The sequence below is a fragment of the Sus scrofa genome, chromosome 9, assembly GCF_000003025.6.
Source record: "Sus scrofa isolate TJ Tabasco breed Duroc chromosome 9, Sscrofa11.1, whole genome shotgun sequence".
Classification (NCBI taxonomy): Eukaryota; Metazoa; Chordata; class Mammalia; order Artiodactyla; family Suidae; genus Sus; species Sus scrofa.
The window spans coordinates 55,705,892-55,727,920 of NC_010451.4; the positions used below are offsets into that span (position 1 = coordinate 55,705,892).

At 48.2% G+C, this 22,029-nt stretch overlaps 1 protein-coding gene across 4 annotated transcripts in view; it reads left to right on the plus strand.

Annotated features, from left to right (window-relative positions):
• The window catches only part of FLI1 (Fli-1 proto-oncogene, ETS transcription factor), a 136,880-nt gene that overhangs the window by 92,987 nt on the left and 21,864 nt on the right, over nt 1-22,029 (plus strand). For all 4 annotated transcript variants that reach the window (XM_021063122.1, XM_021063121.1, XM_021063124.1 and 1 more), the window contains one exon: nt 8,346-8,411. In XM_021063122.1, the coding sequence (XP_020918781.1) occupies nt 8,346-8,411 (66 nt within the window). The remainder of the gene's footprint in view (nt 1-8,345; nt 8,412-22,029) is intronic.

Genomic DNA, 22,029 nt, shown 5'->3' on the forward strand with positions numbered 1-22,029 from the left:
TCTGTGGCCAGAAAAGATGGCCACATCACTAAGATGGGGACGGTTGACGATTTTTTTTTTTCTTTGTCTTTTGCTGTCTTTTTTTAGGGCCGCACCCGCGGCATATGGAGGTTCCCAGGTTAGGGGTCCAATCGGAGCTGTAGCCGCCAGCCTACACCACAGCCACAGCAACGCCAGATCTGAGCCGCGTCTGTGACCTACACCACAGCTCACGGCAATGCCGGATCCTCAACCAACTGAGCGAGGCCAGGGATCAAACCCGCAACCTCATGGTTCCTAGTTGGATTCGTTTCCACTGTGCCACAACGGGAACTCCCAGTCGATGATTTTAAAACTCCTTGAAAGTGGAGATCCTTGGACAGCGCTTACGGGCTGCTTTTCCTGGTCTCTTGGGCTTTGGGTAGGTGACTCCATTTGTTCTCCATTGTTCAGCGGGTCTTCAGTTCACCCTTTCTGGAATCTTCTGTCTCCTTCTTGCAGCAGTGCACTCTCTGGGGTGGGGGCAACACACACTAGCTGTAAAAATTAAAATTTAAAAAATGCCTTCGGAAGTTTCCACTGGTGCCTCCGGGCTGCCCGGCCACCTCTCCGAGGCGTCTGGTGAGCAGCAGGACTGTGTGGGTGATGCAGCGAATATGAGCACCACAGCAATTACCTCATGTCTGAGTCTTGCTGCAGCATGAGGTCAGCCTGAAAAACGACAGTTTCGAAAAAGGGGGCAATTTTCCACCCAGTTTTTCTGGGCTTCGGAGAAGTAGCGTTTTCTAATAATCTGTATTTCTTAGCCTTTAAGTGTTTGGAGAATTTTTTAGAAAGGATCTTTGCACAGAGTCCTGCAGTGATGTTAGCTGGGCAGGGCAGAGGGTAGAAGAAGGTACCCAGAAGCCAGGCATGAGAAGGAGAGACCAGCAAAGCAGAAACTGTGACTGATTCTGCCTTTCTGCTCCTCCTGGCATCGTTGGGCATGAGGTCCAGGAATCACTGGTCCCTTTTCTTCCTTTGTGGGAGAAGAGACAGACAGCTGTATGGAATAGCCTGCTCGAGACATATGGCAGAGGCCCTTGCTAGGGGGATAGAGGTTCAAGCACATTGATCGGACTTGATGTGGGGAGAGTCCATTCATGCCGTGTGATCCCAGACCCTGCTTTTGGGGTCCATAAGCAACCCAAGTCCCCCCTAGGGCTTCCCCTCCTGGAAGAACCCAAGCCACAGACCTGAAGCAGAACCAACCTCTATACAGAAGGCCCAGGAATTTATTAATAAAGTGGCCTCGGGAGTTCCTGTTGTGGCTCAGCAGGTTAAAGGACCTGATGTTGTCTCTGTGAGGATGTAGGTTTGATCCCTGGCCTCACTCAGGGTGTCAAGAATCTGACCTTGCCGCCAGCTGTGGCATAAGTCGAAGACATGGCCGGGATTTGGTGTTTCTATGGCTGTAACGCAGGCTGGCAGCTGCAGCTCCAGTTTGACCCCTAGCCCGGGAACGTCCGTATGTCGCAGATGTGGCCGTAAAAGAGAAAAAATAAAAAATAAAAATAAAGTGGTCTTGGGTAACCATGAAGGAGGCTTTCCTTTGGAGGAGAGCAAAGGAGGAGTTCCTGTTGTGGCTCAAAAACAAAAACAGAAACAAAAAGAGCAAAGGAATGAGCAGGCAGGGAAGCAGTGGAGGCCAGAGAGCTTCAGTTTGGGGCAGGACATGAAAAAGGGTGGATTTCGTCTCCTTTCCTTCTTTCTTTTTAAGAATTCTTGTAGACATTAAAGAAGATATTCCCAAAGCAATAAAAACAGGAAGCTTCCAGAAAGGAGCTTCTCAGTGGAGCAAATTTCCAGAGTTGAGAGGAGATGAACAAAGCGCATATATGAAACAATGTTGAGTGAAACAGTGAAATACAAAGGGTTCTATGCATCAATAGAAAACCATGTCCTCCAGCAGAAGCAAAAGTTAAAATACACACGTTTCCATCATGGCTCAGCGGTTAACGAACCCGACTGGCATCCATGAGGACATGGGTTCGATCCCTGGCCTCGCTCCGTGGGTTAAGGATCTGGCATTACCGTGAGCTGTGGTGTAGGTTGCAGACGCGGCTCGGATCCCGTGTGGCTGTGGCTGTGGTGTAGGCCGGCAGCTACAGCTCTGATTGGACTCCTAGCCTGGGAATTTCCATATGCTGTGGGTGCAGCCCTAAAAAGACAAAAAAAAAAAATTGTTTTTAATTCAAATATATGTATTAAGCTTCAAGAAAACTTACCCCAGCAGAGTATTGTAATAGTCTACAGGCCTTTTGAGGTACCGAGACTTAAAATGATCTGCTATCGTGGAAAAAAAAATTAATGCATGCTCTTTTTAACTGGTGACCACTTTCCGCTCTAGCCTCCAGAACCCCTGACAGTGGGTGGTGTCTGGTGACTGCCCACTCTCAGAACTGCTGGGAACTCCCCAGTCCCACCAGCATGTCTTCAAACACTGCATTGTTTTTCCAGACATACTTCCAGCTGATGCTTTGTGCAGAGGCAGGGAGGCCAGTGCTCTGGGGAGAGGCCGTGGCAGCTGAGTTGTGGCAGGGAGAAGGGTGCTAATTCCTCATGCTTGGTCATCTGTCCATTTGTGGAGGAGGGGGTGAGGTTCAAAATTTTCACTTTGGCAACAATTGGAAGGAAAATAGCTGAGCTTCTCAACCCAGATGGAGGAAGTACTGGAGGGCCAAGGAGAGTTGGCAGAAGAGACCTGAAGTCCTTCTAACATAGCTCCAAGTCAGAGGCTCCAAGTCAGCTGTGCCTCTCAGAGTAGCTGAGCTTTCTGGATTTGAGTAGCAGAAAGGACTTGGGGAAGTTCCTGTTGTGGCTCAGTGGTAACAAGCCCAACTAGAATCCATGAGGATGTGGGTTCCATCCCTGGTCTCGATCAGTGGGTTAAGGATCTGGCATTTCCATGAGCTGTGGTGTAGGTTACAGATGCAGCATAGATCCCACGTGGGATGTGGGGTAGGCCTGCAGCTGTATCTCTGATTTGACCCCTAGCCTGGGGACTTCCAGAGGCTGTGGGTGCGGCCTTAAAAAGCCACAAAAAGAAAAAAAGAAAGAAGGAAGGAAGGAAAGAAAAGAAGGAAGGAAGGAAGGAAGGAGAGAAAGAAAAGAAAGAAGGAAGGAAGGAAAGAGAAAGAAAGAAGGAGAAAGAAAGGAAGAAAGAGAAAGAAAGAAAAAAAGAAAGAAAGAAAGAAAGAAAGAAAGAAAGAAAGAAAGAAAGAAAGAAAGAAAGAAAGAAAGAAAGAAAGAAAGAAAGAAAGAAAGAAAGAAAAGAAAAGAAAAGACACGGTAGGATTAAGAAGCACTGGCATCAAATTTACGCTTTCACAAAAGGTGCTTGGCTAGTTATTCTGGCTATCTAGGAGGGAGATGTACTTTCAAATTTTACATACCAAATTTCAGATTAAGAATGTATTTTCCTGGGTAGAGAAGAAATAGTGTGTCCTGAGCCTTCTCTGTGCCCTGCGTGGTGTGCTAGGACTTACCTGGCCTGCCTAGAGGCTCTTATTCTCCGTACCTTGGCTTTTCAGCTGGCCCAGGGAGAGTGGTGGTACCTTATACTGTCCCTCTGAAGTGTCACCCACCCTTGAGATGCAAGCGCAGTGGGGGATGGGTCTGGGGGCATGCCTGTGGTTCTGGGATCATTCTGAGTCTCCTGGGGACACCAGGGCTCAGGCTGCATCTGCCCAGGTGTTATTCACTTGACAGGGACAGGATGCCCCCTTGTGGACACCTTGGACAACTAGTTATAAATCCCCATTTTAAAGCCAAAGCCACTGAGGCCCGGAGGGCTTTAAGAAATTGGTTCAAAGGCACCCAGCCTGCAGAGAGCAGCCTGGTATCTGAGACCCCAGCCTCTTAAGTCCCAGGCTGCAGCAGGGCCCACGGCTTCATGCTCTGAGGTCAGAAGGCCAGGCCGTGGAGAACGCCAACTCATCTGGGCCACCCTGGTCCCCCCTCCCCTGCTGTGGGACTAGCCTCCCTCCGCTGGGGCTCCCACATTGAGGGCTGCTTCCCCCACAGCATTTTCTGTTTTCATTTGTACGGAGAGATAAATGCTTTCCGAAAATTTTCCTGTGGCCTCCTGGAATGAGGCTGATTAAGCCAAACCTATCACTGTGCCAACCCTGCCTGTCTCTCTTCCGCACGGCGCCCCATGCTCTGGACCTGCCAGGCGGCCCCATCGGTATCTCCGGCAGGCACACCCCCTTGGGTAGAGGCCGTATTTTCAGTCTCGGGCTGCGGGAAATGAGATTGGGTGTCACCAGGCAAGATTGGGACGAACCTCAAAGGAAGTGGGAGCTGTCCCCCCAACGGCAGTTCAGACCCAGGGCCACTGGGGGGAGTTTGGGGTTTCTGGGAGCCCCAGAGGTCCTGGGCGGGGCAGCCAGAGGCAGAAGAATGAGAGTTCTTTCATTTCTTTCATTTTACAGAAAGTTGTGTTCTGTCTCTCTGCGTCTGCCCTGTGAAAAATGCTAAGAAGCTGTGTTTTTAAATAGTGGCAGCGCTAGTGAATGAAATATATAGTGTGACAGGGAGACCCCAGAAAAGGTATCTATCTTGATTGCCATTTTTAATTTAAACGTAATGGAAAACACATTTTGCGTTTTGTGGCATTCCCACCGACCTCCTCAGATGGTCGGGCAGAGGTGATGGGTCCCAGCAATCAAGCCGGAGAAGTATCGTCCCTTCCAGGAAAGGAGAACAAAAGGCCAGATTTTCCTGGGACTCGGCAGTCCGCCAGGCTTGCTGTTTGGAGCACAGAGACGCCTCTCCTCCCTCCCGGCTGGGCCCGCACCCTCCAGCCAGAGCCCTTGATGGCAGCGCGGAGAAAAGGGAGCCCAGCTTCAATAGGCTGCACAGGCTGGCGCATTCTCTGCGAGGTCGGAGACAAAGGCTTTGGCGCTCAGACGGGCCATTGTCTTGGCTGCAGGTGTCCGAGATGAAGACGTCCATTGGCGGAATATGGAGCTGAAGAAAGCCCGATTGTTGGGGCTCTGCCCACACCTGCAAGCTTCACCCTGTTCATTTCCATCCTCTTTCAGATCTCAAATACTCTACCAGGGATAGACAGACTCGACAATAGAAAATTATTTCGTCCTTATGATTTCACGTTGGGAAGCCCATGCTGTGCCAGCAGCCGCCTCTCCACGCTGCTCAGGGCCCCAAATCCACCGATATCCATAGATGCGCACATGCAGACATAAGTACAGAAACAGATGAGGGAGCCAACGTAGTAATTGAAGCATAGCATAGAGAGAAGGGGGAACATCACAAGTGCACATATCAAGGAACGATCATAAAGTGGGGCCACTCACTCATATGAGCACACCCAGGTCAAGGGGAGGCTGGAAGCCTCCATGTACCCCCATCTCCATGACCACCCCTTCCTCCCTGAAGTTCTTGGTCTCCAACACCACAGGTGAGCGTTGTCAGTTTCTTAGATTTAGCCGGGAGGCCTCACAGGATGCTGGGCTGAGAGCAGGTTTTATAGCAGGACCAGAACGAGTGTTCTATCTCCTGGGCTTTCTGGCTGTGTGATCCTGGGAAAGTTACTTGACTTCTCTGAATGTTGATTTCCCCATCCGTGCGAGGACTAAGTGAGAGACAGGAGAGAAAGCATCCGGCAGCCGGCAAGCATCTTGGCTTCCCTCTTCCCTTGTCAGCCTGCCTCCTCTGACAAGGTGCTGGAGCCTCAAAGCAGGAGATTGAAAGCCAAAGCCACAGGGTGAGAGGCCAGGCTCCCGGCAGAAGCTTCTTGCATCCGCACAAATTCCTTTGAGGAGACAGTGTGCGCGGCACCCTTTGCAGCCAGAGGAACTGGTTAAATCCTAATGGGAGAAGGGCATGTGGGCCCTTGGGAGGGAGGTCAGATGCCCCGAACCAGCCTCTCCACGGGAAAGGCAGCCTGTCCTCCTAGGAGTGAAACTTGAACCAAGAACCGTCTTCAGGGCAAAATCCTTTTCCTAGGTTACCATGAAATATGTATTTCATGCAAGCTTTGCAGAGGTCAAACGACCCTTTCTCTTGGCTTTCTGGGAGCTTCCTGTGGAATATACATGTGCCCAGAGAACTTTGACTGAGGGGGAAATGTAATAAATGCGGTTTATCTAAGCTCCGTGCTCTCAGCTGCATGTCTACACTAATGACTCAGGCAGGTCGGTCGTCTGAGACCATCATTTTTCTTTATTTGCTCCAGCCGTGAGGTTTCAGCCTGCGGGAGAGAATGTCAGGGACAGGGAGGCAGACATTCTTGGTCTTACTCCTGAGACTGTTTTCTCTTCCCTCGGAACGTTTGGTTCCACTTCTTAACCTCCTTCCAGTCACGGAGGATTATTTCTTATTGCAGCAGAACCCATTCATAACTTAATTCCGGAGGACAAGACAAATGCCCAGCAAGCTCTTTTATAAAGAGTTTATTGTGTGTCATTGTGGCGGCTGTGGCAGAAGGGATATAAAAATAGTCACGATAATACCTGGCGCTTATTGAACCCTCGTTCTGAGCCAAGGTCTGTTCTGAGCAGTTGCGGGGATTATTTTCTTCAGTCCTCACAACGACCACATCAGGGAGGTCTCATTCTTAGCCCATTTTATATAGGAGGAGCCTCTGGTTTAGAGAGATTGGGTACATTGATGGGGGTCACGCCTCGGAAGGGATAAGAGGTGGGGCTCATTCTAAACGCTCGTTTGCATAGCGGTTTATGTTCAGTAAGGGGTCCCCCTGTGCCTCACGTGGTCCTTGATATTTTTGAGAATGGAATAACCAAATGCATCTGTGTGGTGGCTGTTCCAGGCACGTGACTGTCTCCTTTCTAAAAATGTGTCCACGTAGCCACGCTTTGGCATAGCACTGTCTCAATACCACCAGCACCCCTCCTCTTCTCTTCTCTGGAACCGTTTCAGGGCTGAAAGGAATGGTTGTCCAAGCCCAGATTCGTAAGTTCTAGGCAGTTGGATGATGCTTCCAAAATTCTCTCTCCGGCGTCTGGCCTGGAAGGGCACGCCGTTTCTCTGAAGGCACACAACCAAACGCCCACGCCTGGGTGAGGCAGCCGCTCCACTCCCGTGTCCCTTCCATGACTTGAGACTAAAAATAGGAGTGTCTGACAGCCCGTTCCCTAGTCCAAGCCCTGGCACCCAAGTCCATCCCCTCAGTCCCAGGGAACAGGAAAAGAATTGTTTGGAAAGACTTTTTAGCCTCAAACATCCATGTCAAGCTTACTGCATCCTTTGTGAAAGCAGATCCCAGCCTTCTTGATAGCTGTTCAGAGTTTCCCTGGGAGAGCCTCAAGGAAGATGGCAAAAATGCCCATGTTTTCTGAAATAAAGCGCTTGGCTATGCTTGAAACAAAGGAACAAGTCTAGTTTTAGGAAAGAAGGGAGGGTTTTTTGTTTGTTTGCTTTTTATTTTGTTTTACATGCAGCAACAACAAATTAGAAAATGCCCAGACTAGTGCCCGCTACTGAAGTGCTTCTGTGTAACATTTAATTCTACAAGATTGTCTACCAGCCCTCCGTGATGACATAAAATTCAGTGCGTTATGTTTACTCATAGTCTCTCCCAGATGCGTCAAGAGAGACAAAAGTTCCTCTTCAGATGGAGCACGGCTACCCCATCCCCCGTCCCAGCTCCCAACATCCCCGCCACCAACGGTGACTATGCAAGCACCTTGGCCACCTGTAAACCCAAAGGCACCAGAGCAAAAAGAAACGGAGGGGCTTTCCCCCCAGGGTGGGGCAGTGCAGGCTGCAGGCCAAATCTGGCCAACGCTGGCCCTTGGGCAAAACAAAAGAAAACAAAAACAAAGAGGAATGTGCCACAGAGGCTGTCTTTAGCCTGCAAAAGACGAAAATATTTACTATCTGGTCTTTGCAAAAAGTTTGCCAACCCCGCTTGTAGTTCAACCCCTTCATTTTTCTGATGACGAAATCAAGGTCCAGACATGTAAAGTCCTTCCCCCACGGTCACCCGTGGAGTCGCTCGCAGGACCGGGGTGCAGTTCCCAGCCCTGTGTTCTGGCCATGACATAGTGTGGACCTGAGAACTCCAGAGACTTCATCAAGGCTGCCAGGAGGGCTCATGTGTCTCCCACCCCCCTGCAAGCATCCTGTCCCACTTTCCACGAATCCCAACCCCAGGAAACTGATACAGTCCAGCGTGATCGGCCCCCCCAACATGGGTGAAATTAATGTTTTCTTTTTTCTCTCAAAGAGACATCCTGCCCTCCATCCTTCTCCCTGTCTCCTCTCTTCTCATCCCATCACCAAATCTTGATCCCAGGAAAGTGTCTTGGTTATAACCCGACGTTTTGCTTCCTTTTCAGGTTCACTGTTGGCCTATAACACAACCTCCCACACGGACCCATCCCCACGGCTGAATGTCAAAGAAGGTGAGTCTGTTCTCGAGGGACTCAGAATTGTCCCCGGTACCAGTCTGGCACAGTCCATGATGTTAAGACAGGAGCGGGAAACCTCAGGTGTATGCCCCAACTCTCTTGTCCACTCAGCTTTTCTAGACGCCTAAGCTGATAGCCCCTTGCACCGCTTGCTAGTTGCAAAAAAACACAACAAGGCTGTAAAATATCTTGTAATAACATTATAAAGACAGGCCTTGAGGTTGTAGTCCATGAGAGAAAGCACATTGCTTTTTTTTTTTTTTTTTTTTGTCTTTTTGGGTCTGCATCCGCTGCACATGGAGGTTCCCAGGCTAGGGGCGGAATTGGAGCTGCAGCCACTGGCCTATGCCACAGCCACAGCAAGGCCAGATCTGAGCCACATCTGCAACCTACACCACAGCTCACGGCAACGCGGGATCCTTAACCCACTGACTGAGGCCAGGGATCGAACCTGCGTCCTCGTGGATCCGAGTCAGATTCATTTCCGCTATGCCACGACAAGAACTCCAAGCATGTTGCTCTTGGAAGGAAGCAGATGCTACTTGCTTTTAAAGCTGAAAGGTGGGGGCTTTCTCTAATGAGAGAAATAAAATGAAGATTTCAAAGATTTTTGCAATGCCACATCTTCTGGGGTTTTTGGATAAGAAGTTTAAGGCATACCAATTCATCTTTCAAAATGGTGATTTGGGGATTTGGTTTGGTTGAGAGAAAGAAAATGGTCTCAGCAAATAGTTTTCACTAGTGAGGACGTTAGCAAACATGACAAATAGCCTTTCGCAGCATCCTTATTTATGAATCAACATTGTGGAGATTTCCTGCTCTGGACGTTTAGGTTCTAGGCATTTAAACAAGTGAGTAATTCATGGTACCTGGCTCAAGGGAGAGAAAACATGAGCGAAAAAAATCTGCCCAAGGCAAAAGAAAAATTTTCTAGAGGAGGGGCATTTTGAGTGGGGGTTTGAAGGATGAATAGGAGTATGACTGTCGCTCTTGGCTCTCCTTTGATCCTTTTTCTTTAATGCACATGTGACATTTAGAATGAGTGAAGGCAGAAGGTTTTGGTATGGTTGAATGGAGTTATTAGCCCAGCATAATATTTTAGAGGAACGTAAAGTTCTTCTAGGGGAACCATTTGGTTCAAAATCGTTGTGGATTATGGAGGAAACAGAGACCCATTGAGCCTAGGTGTCCTGACCAAGTTCACACCTTTGGTATATAAGACTTCCTGTTTCCTGTTAACAGTTTATAACCAGATGACGGCCAGACAATTCCGTGGAGGTAATATTCAACGTAAAGAATCTGCTTCTAAACTTTCCTGGTTTTTTGTGACTTCCTTCACCCCTACCCCACGCAGGGGCAGTCCTATTTGTGCTACTGTTTTCGTTTCGAACTCAGAGTTATTGGCTTTGGCCATTTTAAAAAAAAAAAAAAAAAAAAAAAAAACGATCCTTGTATTGACTCATTCTACAGTCCAAACCTTTTTTTATTTGGTGACCTACTTACCATGATGATGCAAACATCCGTAAGAGAGAAAATGTGTTAAGAGTGACAAACACATTAAACTGGAGGTTGGAGCACCTTTGGTTTACTTGGGGGAAATCACTTCTTACCCCGAACCTCAGTTTCCTGTCAAATAAAGAGGCCGAACTAAGCCAGTCAGACTTGCCCCTGACCTTCAGCTCTTGGCTTCTAAGGAAGAGCTTCAGGGAGCCTCTGCGCTGATCTGGTTTACTTACTAAACTCCGTTTCATCTGCAGATAGGGTTCCACATCTTGGGAGGAGGGAGACGGGGAAGAAGGAAAGGAAAGGAGGGAGGAGGGGAGGGAGGAAGGCCAGCGGGAGATCCCAAAGAGCTCCTGCCGGTCTGCCGGCTGAGGCCCGCTGACAGCGCCGGGATTAACCAGTGAGACGCTGGAGCAGAGCCAAGGAGAGACTATCTGATACTGGACTTACAATACAGATCTTCATTGAGAAGCAAGTTTGTCTGGCTTGTACGGCGCTGCTTAAAGACTCATTTCTCCTCCAGGGGTCCTAGCTTTCAGCCTCTCCTCTACCTGCCCGCTGCTCTTCCTTCCCCGGGTCCTTTTGTGCGTTTGTAATGCCGCCGCCCCCGCCCCCATCCCGGGCTCTTTGGGGCTTTTGCGGGAGCCGCTTGCACACGTGGGTGGCCGCCCCTCTTCAGAAAGGAATGAACGGCAGGATCCAGGCAAGCCTGCTGCCAGGCCCTCCATCAGGTGGTGCCTGGCATTTATCTCCCAGCATCGGCCCTGGCCTCTAGAGACGGTTAAGTCTGCGCCTTGCAGGTGCATCTTTTGTCCACAATAAAGCTTTCCACTTGAGCTGTCTTGCTGCTCTGTCGCCTCCCCCCTCGTGAGGTGGTCTGAATCTGTCTAAAGGCCCATCATCCACAAAACAAAGTACATTAGCAAGACAAAGCTAGCCTGGCTCTCTCTCCCTCCCTTTCACCCTCCTCCCTACCTCTCTTCTGCTTTTCTCTAATAGCTGTCTTTAGTTCTTAAAATATTAAATGGAAGAATAAAGAGGAGACATCCTGCAACCTTAGCTCTATCTTGTTTGAATAAGGCACACACACAGCCCCAAACAAACCCAGAGTTCATCAAGAGCACCAGAGCTGTGTGTGTGTCTGTGTGTGTGTCTGTGTGTCACAAAGGACAGGTGCTGACATGGGCACAAAGGAAAGAAGTTGAGAATGTGAATGCTTCTATGAAGGCTTCTTCAATGCATTTATCGAATGCGAAAGTCTTTTTATTTTAAAGTGACATAACCACCCTTCCAGCTTCTCTCTTGAAAACGATTGCACTCCCTGTCTGAGGGTTATTGGCACCCAGGAAGTAAGACTAGATTTTAAAAAATAAATGTGTAAGTCTTTAAGCATTTTTTTTTAACGGCCGCACCCACTGCATACAGAAGTTCCCAGGCTAGGGGGTTGAACCGGAGCCGCAACTGCCAGCCTACACCACAGCCTCCACAGGGCCAGATCCAAGCCTTGTCTGTGATCTACACCACTGTTCATGGCAACGCCAGATCCTTAATCCACCACGCAAGGCCAGGGATCAAACCTGCATCCTCATGGATACTCGTCAGGTTTGTTACCACTGAGCCAGGACAGAAACTCCACTTTAAGCATTTTTGAAGTAAATATTCTACGGTCACATATGGGACCCAGCCACCTCTACCTGTTACCAAGGCTAATGCACTTAAGAAAAATAATTTAGGCTGGAAGCAGTTGTTACCCATGTGTAATAGCAGCCACCACTGTCATCTGTGTAGGATTCTGCAATATCTCAGTCACCTTCACAAGCTTTGCCTCTGCTTTTTAGCCTGGTAACATCCTTCAGATAGGGGTGAGGGCGTAGGTTGAATTAGCTCCATTTTACAGACAGAGAAAGTAAGGTTCAGGACTGTTCAGTGGCTCACTAAGGGGCACATGGCTATTCAACAGCAGAGCAAGGATTCAAATGCAGGTTATAGGATTCAAAATCCCGTGCTTGAAATAGTCCCCCTGACAAACACAGCTTTTCCCTTCTAGCTGGCTTTTCATGAAAACAATACCTCACTGAAATGGCAGAGATTTGAATTTTCTCCATGATTTTTTTCTGTCTGTAATTTCCCGCTATTATCTCCACGCACATCACTTCACTCTCCTCCCTTCCCAAAGATGAATTCATACGTAACCCCTGCTTGGCACCACACCCTAGTCTGCACAGAGAATGAACTGGACAGTTTTTTTAAAATACTGATGGTCCATGGAGTTCCCGCTGTGGCACAGTGGGTTAAAGACCCTACTGTAGGGGTTCGGGTTGCTGCTACAGTGCAGGTCCATTCCCCGAGCTGGTGCAGTGGGTTAAAGGATCTGTTGTTGCTGCAGCTGTGGCTCAGATTCAATCGCATCCTGGCCCAGGAACTTCCATATGCTGCAGCATGGCCATAAAAATTTTTAAAAATACTGCTGCCCTAGGACAAACATTGTATGACTCCATTCATAAGAAATATCTTAAGTGGGCATATTCCTGAAGATCAGAAAAGTGGAATGATGGTTGCCAGGGGCTGGATGGAGGGAGGAATGGGGAGTTATTGTTCAGTGGGCACAGAGTTTCAGTTTGGGAAGATGAAAGAGTTCTGATGGTGATAACCGTACTACATGAATGTACTTAATGACCCTGAAATATACATCGAAAGATTGTCAAAATGGTCAAGTCTATGAATGTGTGTTTTACCCCCAATAAAAATTGCAAAAGCACATAAAAAGATGCTCAGCATCACTAGTTAGTAGAGAAATGCAAATCAAAACTACAGTGAGGTAGCACCTCACACCAGTCAGAAAGGCCATCATCAAAAAACCTTCAAATAATAACTGTTGGAGAGGATGTGGAGAAAAGGGAACCCTCCTACATTGCTGGTGGGAATGTAAATTGATGCAGCCACTATGGGGAACATTTTGGAGGTTCCTTAAAAAAAAAAAAACTAAAAACAAAGTTTCCATATTATCCAGCAATCCCACTCCTGGGCATATATCCAGAAAAAATGAAAACTCTAATTCAAAAAGACACAGGTACCTCAATGTTCATAACAGCATTATTTACAGTACCAAGGCATGAAAGCAACCTCAGTGTGCATCAAGAGATAAATGGATAAAAAAAATATGTATGCAATGGAATACTACTCAGCCATAAAAAAGAATGAAATGATGACATTTGCACCAGCATGGATGAACCTAGAGATTATCACACTAAGTGAAGTAAATCAGACAGAGAAAGACAAATATTATATAATTTCACTTATATGTGGAATCAAAAAGATACAAATGAATTTATTTACAAAGCAGAAATAGATTCACAGACATAGAAAGCAAACTGATGGTTACCAGAGGGGAAAGAAAGAGGGAGAAATTAGGAGTATAGGATTAGCAGATATGCATCACTATATATAAAATAGATAAGCAACAAGGATTTACTGTATAACAGGGAACAACATTCAATATCTTATAAAAACCTATAATGGAAAATATGAAAGTACATACAACATACACACACACATATACGTAATATATATATTTATAACTGAAACATACTGCAAAAGTGAAAATTAAAAATGTTTCAAAATATTGATGTTTAGGCCCCAAGCATGACCAATTCTAATTCAGAATCTCTAGGAGTAACTGGTGGGCTTTGGGAATTTTTCAAGCTCTCCAGTTTACTCTTTTTTTTCTTTTCTTTTTTTTTTTGTTTGGCCTCCCCATGGCACATGGAGTTCCCCCAATCAGGGATCATGTCCTAGCACTCCTGAGATGCCACTGATCCCCTTGCACCACAGTGGGAGCTCCTCTGCAGGTTACTCTTAAGCCTGTAGCCAAGACTGAGCAGCACTCAGTCACTGCAGACACAAACCAGAAAGAGAAAAGGGAGACTCATCTCAGAGCCTCCCAGGTTTCCTTGGAGATACACTGGGCAGTTGATCTTGACCTTTCCTGGCCCCAAACCGACCTAGGAAAGGAAAAGCAGGACCTCTGGGTGTACTGATGAAGGAAGAGATAGAATTGACCCCAGGATTTGTAGTTCTTTTTCATCCTTGTCCTTAGGATGTTATGATGTTTATTGAGTCCATCACTGCAGCCCCCAGCAATCACCTCCTTACGTGTCTTCCTTATGTGTATCTAAAAAGTGGATACAGTATTGGGCTTGCTGTTGGTAGCCTGATTTTATTGGGAGGGCATTGGGTTTCTAGCAGTTAAGTGGCCTTTCCAAGAGCACAGGAGTCCTGGAACCAGGACTGCAGACTCTCTAAACCTCTTGGTCCAACCACCATGCCCAGGGGTGAGTGTGTCCGCCCTGAGTGTGGCCGGGGGCTCCACGGTGCCTCCTGCCCTGGACCCTCCCAGGCCCTCCGAGCTGGATTGGCAGCAGGATTGTCCTTCAGAGCCGGTTTGCATCCTAAACCTTCATTTCCTTGGCTCCTCATGCTAGATCTGTTTAAATACCTCTGACTCTCCCAAAGTCAGAGGATTCTGAGCTCCTGTTTATTAACTCTGGAACTCATAAACCTGCCTGGCCCGCGGAGCCTGAGCCTCTAGCCCCTAGCCCAGGAAGCCTTTCAGGACCTGCTGTGGAATGCAAACCGCTCCTCCACGCGGCCGCCTGCAGTCAGCTGGCCTAATGGAGAAAAAGTCTGTCTGCCCTCACGCTCAGTGTGGGTGAGCGAGGGGGGAGAACCCACCTTTCCGTGTCCTTCGGAGTGAAATGCTTCACTGGGGCTGGAGATGGTGCTAACGAGAGCCCTGGTTCCCTCAAGGAGAATTCCAGATGGCCGGGCCTGTGCACACAGCCAGGACCCCGTTCTGCTGCCCGCCCCACCATTGTGTGCTGAGCATTTGCACAACCATTATCTCATTTGCACCTCTCTCCATCACCAAGAGCTGGCAGGGCTGGTATTATTATTATTATCCCCATTCTGTCAATAATGGAGACAAGGCACAGAGCGATTGCAGGGTTCATTTGAAGTCGCCCAGGTTTTGGGGGAGATCTCTGCTCTTCCTTCCTCCCTCCAGGCTGCGCCTTGCCTCATGATCTCAACGTATTTAATTCAAGCACCTGACATTTTTTTTTTTTTTTTTTTTTTTTTTTTTTGGCTGTGCCTGAGGCATGCAGAAGTTCTAGGGTCAGGGATTGAACCCTAGGCACAGCAGTGACAACATTGAAATCCTTAACTACTAGGCCACCAGGGAACTCTCCTGAGATTGTTTCTTAAAATTTATTTTGGAGTTCCCGATGTGGGGCAGTGGTTAACGACTCCGACTAGGAACCATGAGGTTTCGAGTTCGATCCCTGGCCTTGTTCAGTGGGTTAAGGATACAGTGTTGCCAGGAGCTGTGGTATGGGTTGCAGACGCAGCTTGGATGCTGCATTGCTGTGGCTGTGGTGTAGGCCGGTGGCTACAGCTCCGATTGGATCCCTGGCCTGGGAACCTCCATATGCCGCGGGAGCAACCCTAGAAAAGGCAAAAAGACAAAAATAAAATAAAATTTATTTTATTGACGTATAGTTGATTTACAATCTTGTGTTGATTTCTGCCGTACAGTAAAGTGATTCATATATATAATATATATATGCAGACACACACACACACAAACACACACACCTGGTTTTTCCTATTTTTTTCCATTATGGTTTATCACAGGGTATTGATTGTAGCCCCCTGCACAATACAGTAGAACCTTGTTGTTTATCCTTTCTGTCCACAGTAGTTTGCATCGAGCATCTGACCTCCTAGACATTCATTAATTAATGCTGTCAATTCACCCAGGCAGGTACTCATCTCATATTTCAGCCTTAACAGCATATTGGTTGAACACTGAGGCTCTGGACTCAAACAGGCTGTGTGACCTTCAGGTCACTTACTCTTTTTCTGTCTGAGTTTCTTTATGTATAAAATCAGGACACTGTCAGTGCCCCTTCAGAGGTGATATCATACTCATAAATCACTTAACGGGGGGTCTGACACACCGGTAAGTGCTCAGTATGTTTGCTCTGTGTACTACAAGAGTAATTAGCACTGTTGTTGCAAAATCATGAAGATATTTTTGAGAATTTACCCCCCCCATGGACATTGTGCCAAGGGCTGTGAAGGCTACCGTGCTATCTCATATGGATGAGTCGGCCAGGTTGTTTAAAATCTTATCAGGGAGATACACATACGGCGCTTTTCAAGACTAATAGGAAACCGCGTATAATCAAATAGAAAAACACGTGCTGCCTGCACGGGGTTCCCCAAGAGTAGTGAAGAGATGAAAAATCATTCAATGTTGAAGCGGACCGTCCATTCCAAACCTTTCACGTGACAGAGGAGGAGGGAGGCCAGAGAAGGCGTGGGTCCCCACCCCCAAGACCACACAGGGAGAGAAGAGCTTCACCCAGCATCCTAGTCGGGGTTCCTGCCCTCCTCCGCCCTGTTCATTCATCTCTTTGTTTGTTAAGAAACCACTATGTATGCAACACCAGGCTGAGCCTTGGAAATAGGGTGTCCCCCCCAGCTACCTTGGAGGGGCTGTGGTCAGAGATGCAGACAGGTTGGTGGTTGAGTGCTAGGTATTAGAGATGGCTGATAGATGACTGCGTCTTGCCCCATCCCCCTGCATTTTCATCCCTGTGGGGTGGCCTGTGTGGTTTACTGTTACAGGTCGCGGTGAAAGATGGAAGGCCTCTGGAAGTACCTAGTTTGGGGGTTCTGGAGATGGGAGCACCACCCCATCTGAAGGACAGGAAGGGGGTCACCAAAGACCCCAGTCAGGGCACCTGGGTCTGTCCTGCATGGCGGCTGCAGGTGCTTGGCTGGATTTGGGGGAAGGGGTCTGGGGGGATCACATGGCTATGCCCATGGGAACATGGGGACTCCATGGGGGACAAGAGCATGAGGGGGGCAGTATTCTCAGTGGCTTACAGGAAACTAAAAGGAGGGTACACTCTCACTGGGCGAGAGGAAGCTCAGTAAAGGAGCCAGAGCCAGTGATTTGCTTCAGAAACATGGGCTAGGGAGGGGGCAAGGGTCGGGGTAGAGCTGAACTAAGGTTGGCCTCGAGTTCGTACTTGTTAAGCTGAAGGGCCCTGCATGGGTGCAGGAGACTTTTGTCTCTGCTTTCCTACATCTTTAAAATTTTCCATGATTTCAAAGATGCCCCGATAAGGTTTGTTTTGATGGAGAAGATGTTGATGAGGGTAGAATATTGATTCCTGGGCCCTGCGTGTGTCACAGGGAATAACGTATGGGGGCCCAGCGCGGGGTGGGCTCTAGGCAGCATCCGGAGTGAGGGTTGTGTGTGTTCCAAGGGGCCCGGGGCCACGTGGGCCTTGAGCTGCGTAGGGTGGCCTCTGCGGCTTGGTCTGGAACACGTGTACCCAAAGGAAAAGGGCTGTAATGCTGTGAGGTCATTGCCTGTTATTTTTAGGGAGTAAATAACATCTCTCATGGAGCAGGTTCTGTGGCTCCACAGGCTCCATGTCCGAGGATGTGCCCTTAACATTCGAGGATATTGAGACCTCACGGGAGGGCCTGTTAAGAGCTGGGTCATCATGTTTTTCCTTTATGATGAAATACCTCTAATCCATTTTTGGCAAAAGCAGGGATGTGTGTGCGTGTGTGTGTGTGCACGCGCTGTGTCTGGGTCCAAAGGCAAGATTTATGATTATAGAACAGACAGTAGCTTGCGCTCCCCGTTTTGGTTTTTTTAATTGTTTTCCTTTGAAATTCCAGAGTTAATGTTTTGTCTGCTTTCGATCTGACCCTCTTTGGAGAGCTGCATGTGCGTGTGTGTGTGTGTGAGTGTGTGTATGTGAGTATGTGTGTATGCGAGTGTGTGTGTGTGAATGTGTGTGTTTTCACCAGAGAGAGATTGAGAGAGAGAGAGAGAGAAAGAGAGAGAAGGAGAGAGAGAGAGGGCTGGAAACAAAGAATCTTTGTCTGTGAGTTGTAGCAGGCAGGAAACCCCAATCCTGAGGGAATTTAGCCAGCCAGCCTTGTCCTGGAGTCAGACTCCAGCTCTCTGAATTCAATTTGACAGCTTGTCTGGGACACTTTCTAAGTAACCATTATCCTTCCTTTCTCCGAGGAAAAGAACTGTTATTTTGTTCCGTGGGTGTGCTGTGTGCACTATTATCGCATGTGTGGGTCACACAGAGACCAGGACACGCTTTCTTTAAATTATTGGAAACACTTAGCCTGTTTCCTAAGACAAGTGTAAATTTGTTCCAGGATAACAACGCAAACGACTTGACTCGACTCGTGGCGCTGTTGCCACGTGAGGAGCAGGTAGAGAGGGATTTCCTGGGGGGCATTTTGTTTAATTCTGGTTACAGCATGAATTCCTTTATTTGAAGGAGCTCTTCCATCTCAGGAATAATTCAAGTGGGGACATTTTATTCCCATGAAGTTTTTTTTTGGAAATATGTGTAAAGGTATCTTTTGATGATCATTCATCTCAGTTTCCATGTTTTTGATTGATAATGGATGATTTTTAAAGAAATACACCCCTGCAGGTCTCTCTCTCCTAGGGAAACAATTCCAAGGTAGGCGCGTGTCAGCTGTGAGCCCCGGGGTTGGGGGCAGGTAGGCACAGCTGGGGCGACCACTGGGGCACAGCAGGCCCTGCTCTGTCCTGCCTCCTCCAACTACTCAAATCAAATTGTGAGGGATTATGAAGCAACGCCCACCCTTCCCAGAGTGTGCATGTTTGCAGAGGTCCAGGTCCAGGTCCAGGTCCAGCCATGCAGGATGGCCAGAGGCACTGTCCAGCAGGTGTAACACCTTGGTCAACAGGACAATCTTGTCCATTTAGGTTCAGATCGAAAAATGTGCCTTTCGAAAATGAATGGATTCCCGACCAGACTGTTTTGAAACAGAACCTCGAATGTTTTCCATTCTCCCTTTGCCTGGCAGGCCTTCCTCGGTTGTTGCACCCCACTTGCATCCACACCCTAAGAGCACACTCGCTCTTGACAGCATAGGTCAGACACTGTCTCCTCAACCACCCCTGCTTGTACCCATTGTCTTCCCAGTGTAGCATGCGACACGGTCTATCCAACAGCCTTGGTCTTGCGAGATTTGAAGCATGTTTGAGGCAGGGACTGTGCCTTAGGAGGGCCATTGGTTGGATGGATGGATGGATGGATGGATGGATGGGCAGGTGGATGGATAGATGGGTGGGTGGATGGGTGGATAAATGGATGGATGAATGGATGGGTAAATGGATTTATGGATGGGCAGGTGGATGGATAGATGGGTGGGTGGATGGATGGATGGATGAATGGATGGATGGATAGATAGATGGATGGGTGGGTAGATGGATGGATAAAAATTATAGACAAAGTGCCTTAAACTACTCCCAGGGCTCACTGTAAAACCCACCCTTTGCAGTGTTTCTAAATACAAGAGTGATAGTTCAGCCTCATCCACCCCAGAGATGGGCTCAGTTCTTGCCTTTTCCTTTCTACTTGCCCTACATTTCCCTTCATTTGACCCCAACATGATTCCTCCCAGGCTGTGATCAGTCCCATCCAAGAAGACAGGGAAGAGCTCACCTAGACCAGATTTCAGTCACAAGGTGATGGTTCCACATTACCCTTTTGCCCCATTTTTATCAGCTTAGGCTCCCCTTGGAGGCCTTTGAAACCTGGGTCCTCTTGCTATGCGGGCTGATGTGAAAGAGGCCAAGGACAGAGCCAGGACAAGGAGCAGTAATCTTGTAGGGAAAAGTTAGACCCTACCCACTTCAACCCTCCTTTCCTTACCATGCTTATCACCCCTCCCCCACCCTAAGGATGCAGCTACCACTGAGGGCTTTTCTATTCACTGCACCTTTATGCTTCATAACAAGCTTCTGTAGTTGGTATGATTTTCATTCCATTTTGCACTTGAGAAAACTGGGGCACAGATAAGCTAAGCCCAAAGCACAAAGCTAGTAGGAATCACAAAGCAGAATAGAGCCCATTGGCACAGCCCCCGCCCCACCCAATCAGGGACAGGCTCCCCAACTGCACCTCCTTCTTCCATCCACCACCCATAGATCCGGCCACTTCCTCCAGGATGCTGATGTCATCTAGTCATTAAGACGATATGATGAGATTCCCCCAAATCAGGACCCTCACTCCGGGTGCTCAGTTCTTGCATTTCCGGAAACATATTAGGTGGCTTCACAGATGTTCTTTTCATTATTGTGCTTTATAATTTACACATTACACATTGTAGTGTCTTTAATATTACATTTTTTTTTGTTAGTTTTTTTGTCTTTTCTAGGGCCGCACCTGCGGCACATGGAGGTTCCCAGGCTAGGGGTCCAATCGGAGCTGTAGCCGCCGGCCTACACCACAGCCACAGCAACGCAGGATCCCAGCCACGTCTGCGACCGACACCACACCTCATGGCAATGTCAGATCCTTAACCCACTGAGCAAGGCCAGGGATCAAACCCACAACCTCGTGGTTCCTAGTTGGGTTCGTTAACCGCTGAGCCATGATAGGAATCCACATTTTTTTTAAGATAAAGGGGAAAAAAAAGAGGTTTGGAAAAGAAAATCCGAACTTGAATAACACTCTGTTGATGAGTAAGGATTGCAGGAAACTGAAAGAACAAGAGTGGGTGGACATTCATTGGATAAATCTAGTTGTGAAATTTCCTCAAATTACAAGATGTAAGAGATGCCTTGCCTTGATAAGCTTCATTGATCCTTGATCTTCCAGGAGAAGAAGGGTATCAGCATCACCTGGGCCATTTTATTTATTTATTTTTTGTCTTTTTGGGGCTGCACCTGTGGCATATGGAGGTTCTCAGGCTAGGTTTCGAATTAAAACTGTAGCTGCTGGCCTACACCACAGCCACAGCAATGCGGGATCCCAGCCATGTCTTCAGCCTACACCACAGCTCACGGCAACGTGGGATCCTTCACCTACTGACCGAGGCCAGGGATCGAACCTGCATCCTCATGGATGCTAGTCAGGTTCATTTCCCCTGTGCCACAACAGGAAGTCCACCTGGACCATTTTAAAGTCCATCTGAGCTCCAGCATCACAGCCCACACCCCCTTCTCAGTTTGTATGTGCCCTTGGTAGGCAAAGCTGGAGCAGAGGGTTCTGAGAGTAAGCTCCTCTCGCTGCTTCTGAAATCTTCCCCCCCTCCCCTACTCCCACATCACCACACTATGGGGCACCAGGGCTTTACCCGAGTATGTAACAGAGATGAAATGTGCCTTCCTTGCTCTGTATGAGCATCTTTTCTGCCACCATAGGTTTTTCCTCTGCCCTGGACTCCCAGGCACCCTGGCCCCCGGTATGGTTCTTGGCTGTTTGGAAGTGTCCACTTTGACCTTTCTACCCCCTTGGGCATGTGTTTTGTCATTGTGTTTATCAAAGCTGCTCTTACTGGCTCCCTGGAGAAGTCAAGAATCTGGTAGGCATCTCCTTGCTCTGCCGCATTAATGATGGTGACAATTGGAAGCATGAGTCCTGCTACATCTTAATAAAGGAAACCAATTTAAGTAAATCTCAGAGGAGGGAGGGGAAGAGGTGCAAGGCTGTGGGAAAGGTATTTGGGGCCAGCTTGACCTCCAGAGCACCTTTCCAATTAGACTCTGCCAGACAGTGGCTCTGCCCCCCACTGCGGAGGAGGGGCTTCCCTGGTGGTGAGCGCTTGGCGGGGCGGGGAGCCACCACAGCCACGCCAGTTTCTCAGTAGCATTTCACACTTACCGTTTGGGTTTTGCATTTCTAATTCATCTCCAGACTCTTGACTATTACTATTTTGGGCCTCCCCTCTCTACCCGGTCTCACTTTGACTCAGCAGTTCATCCTATTCCAGAGAGCAGAGCTGAGACTCAAAACGAAATTGGCCTTGGTTGATGTAACACCCTCTCCAGTCTCACGAGGTCTTCCTTTGTGATAGAAACTGGAAGTGACCCCTGTTAGCTGTGTTGAGGAGTAGGGTCCTGGAGCACTTAGGAAAGAAAAGGCTAGGGGCACAGGTGCTCCAGAGGACCCGCTGGCAGTCACCTGGACTCAAAATAGTCCAAGTGCATTTATGTTGCAAAATACACTGATTTAGAAATTCTACA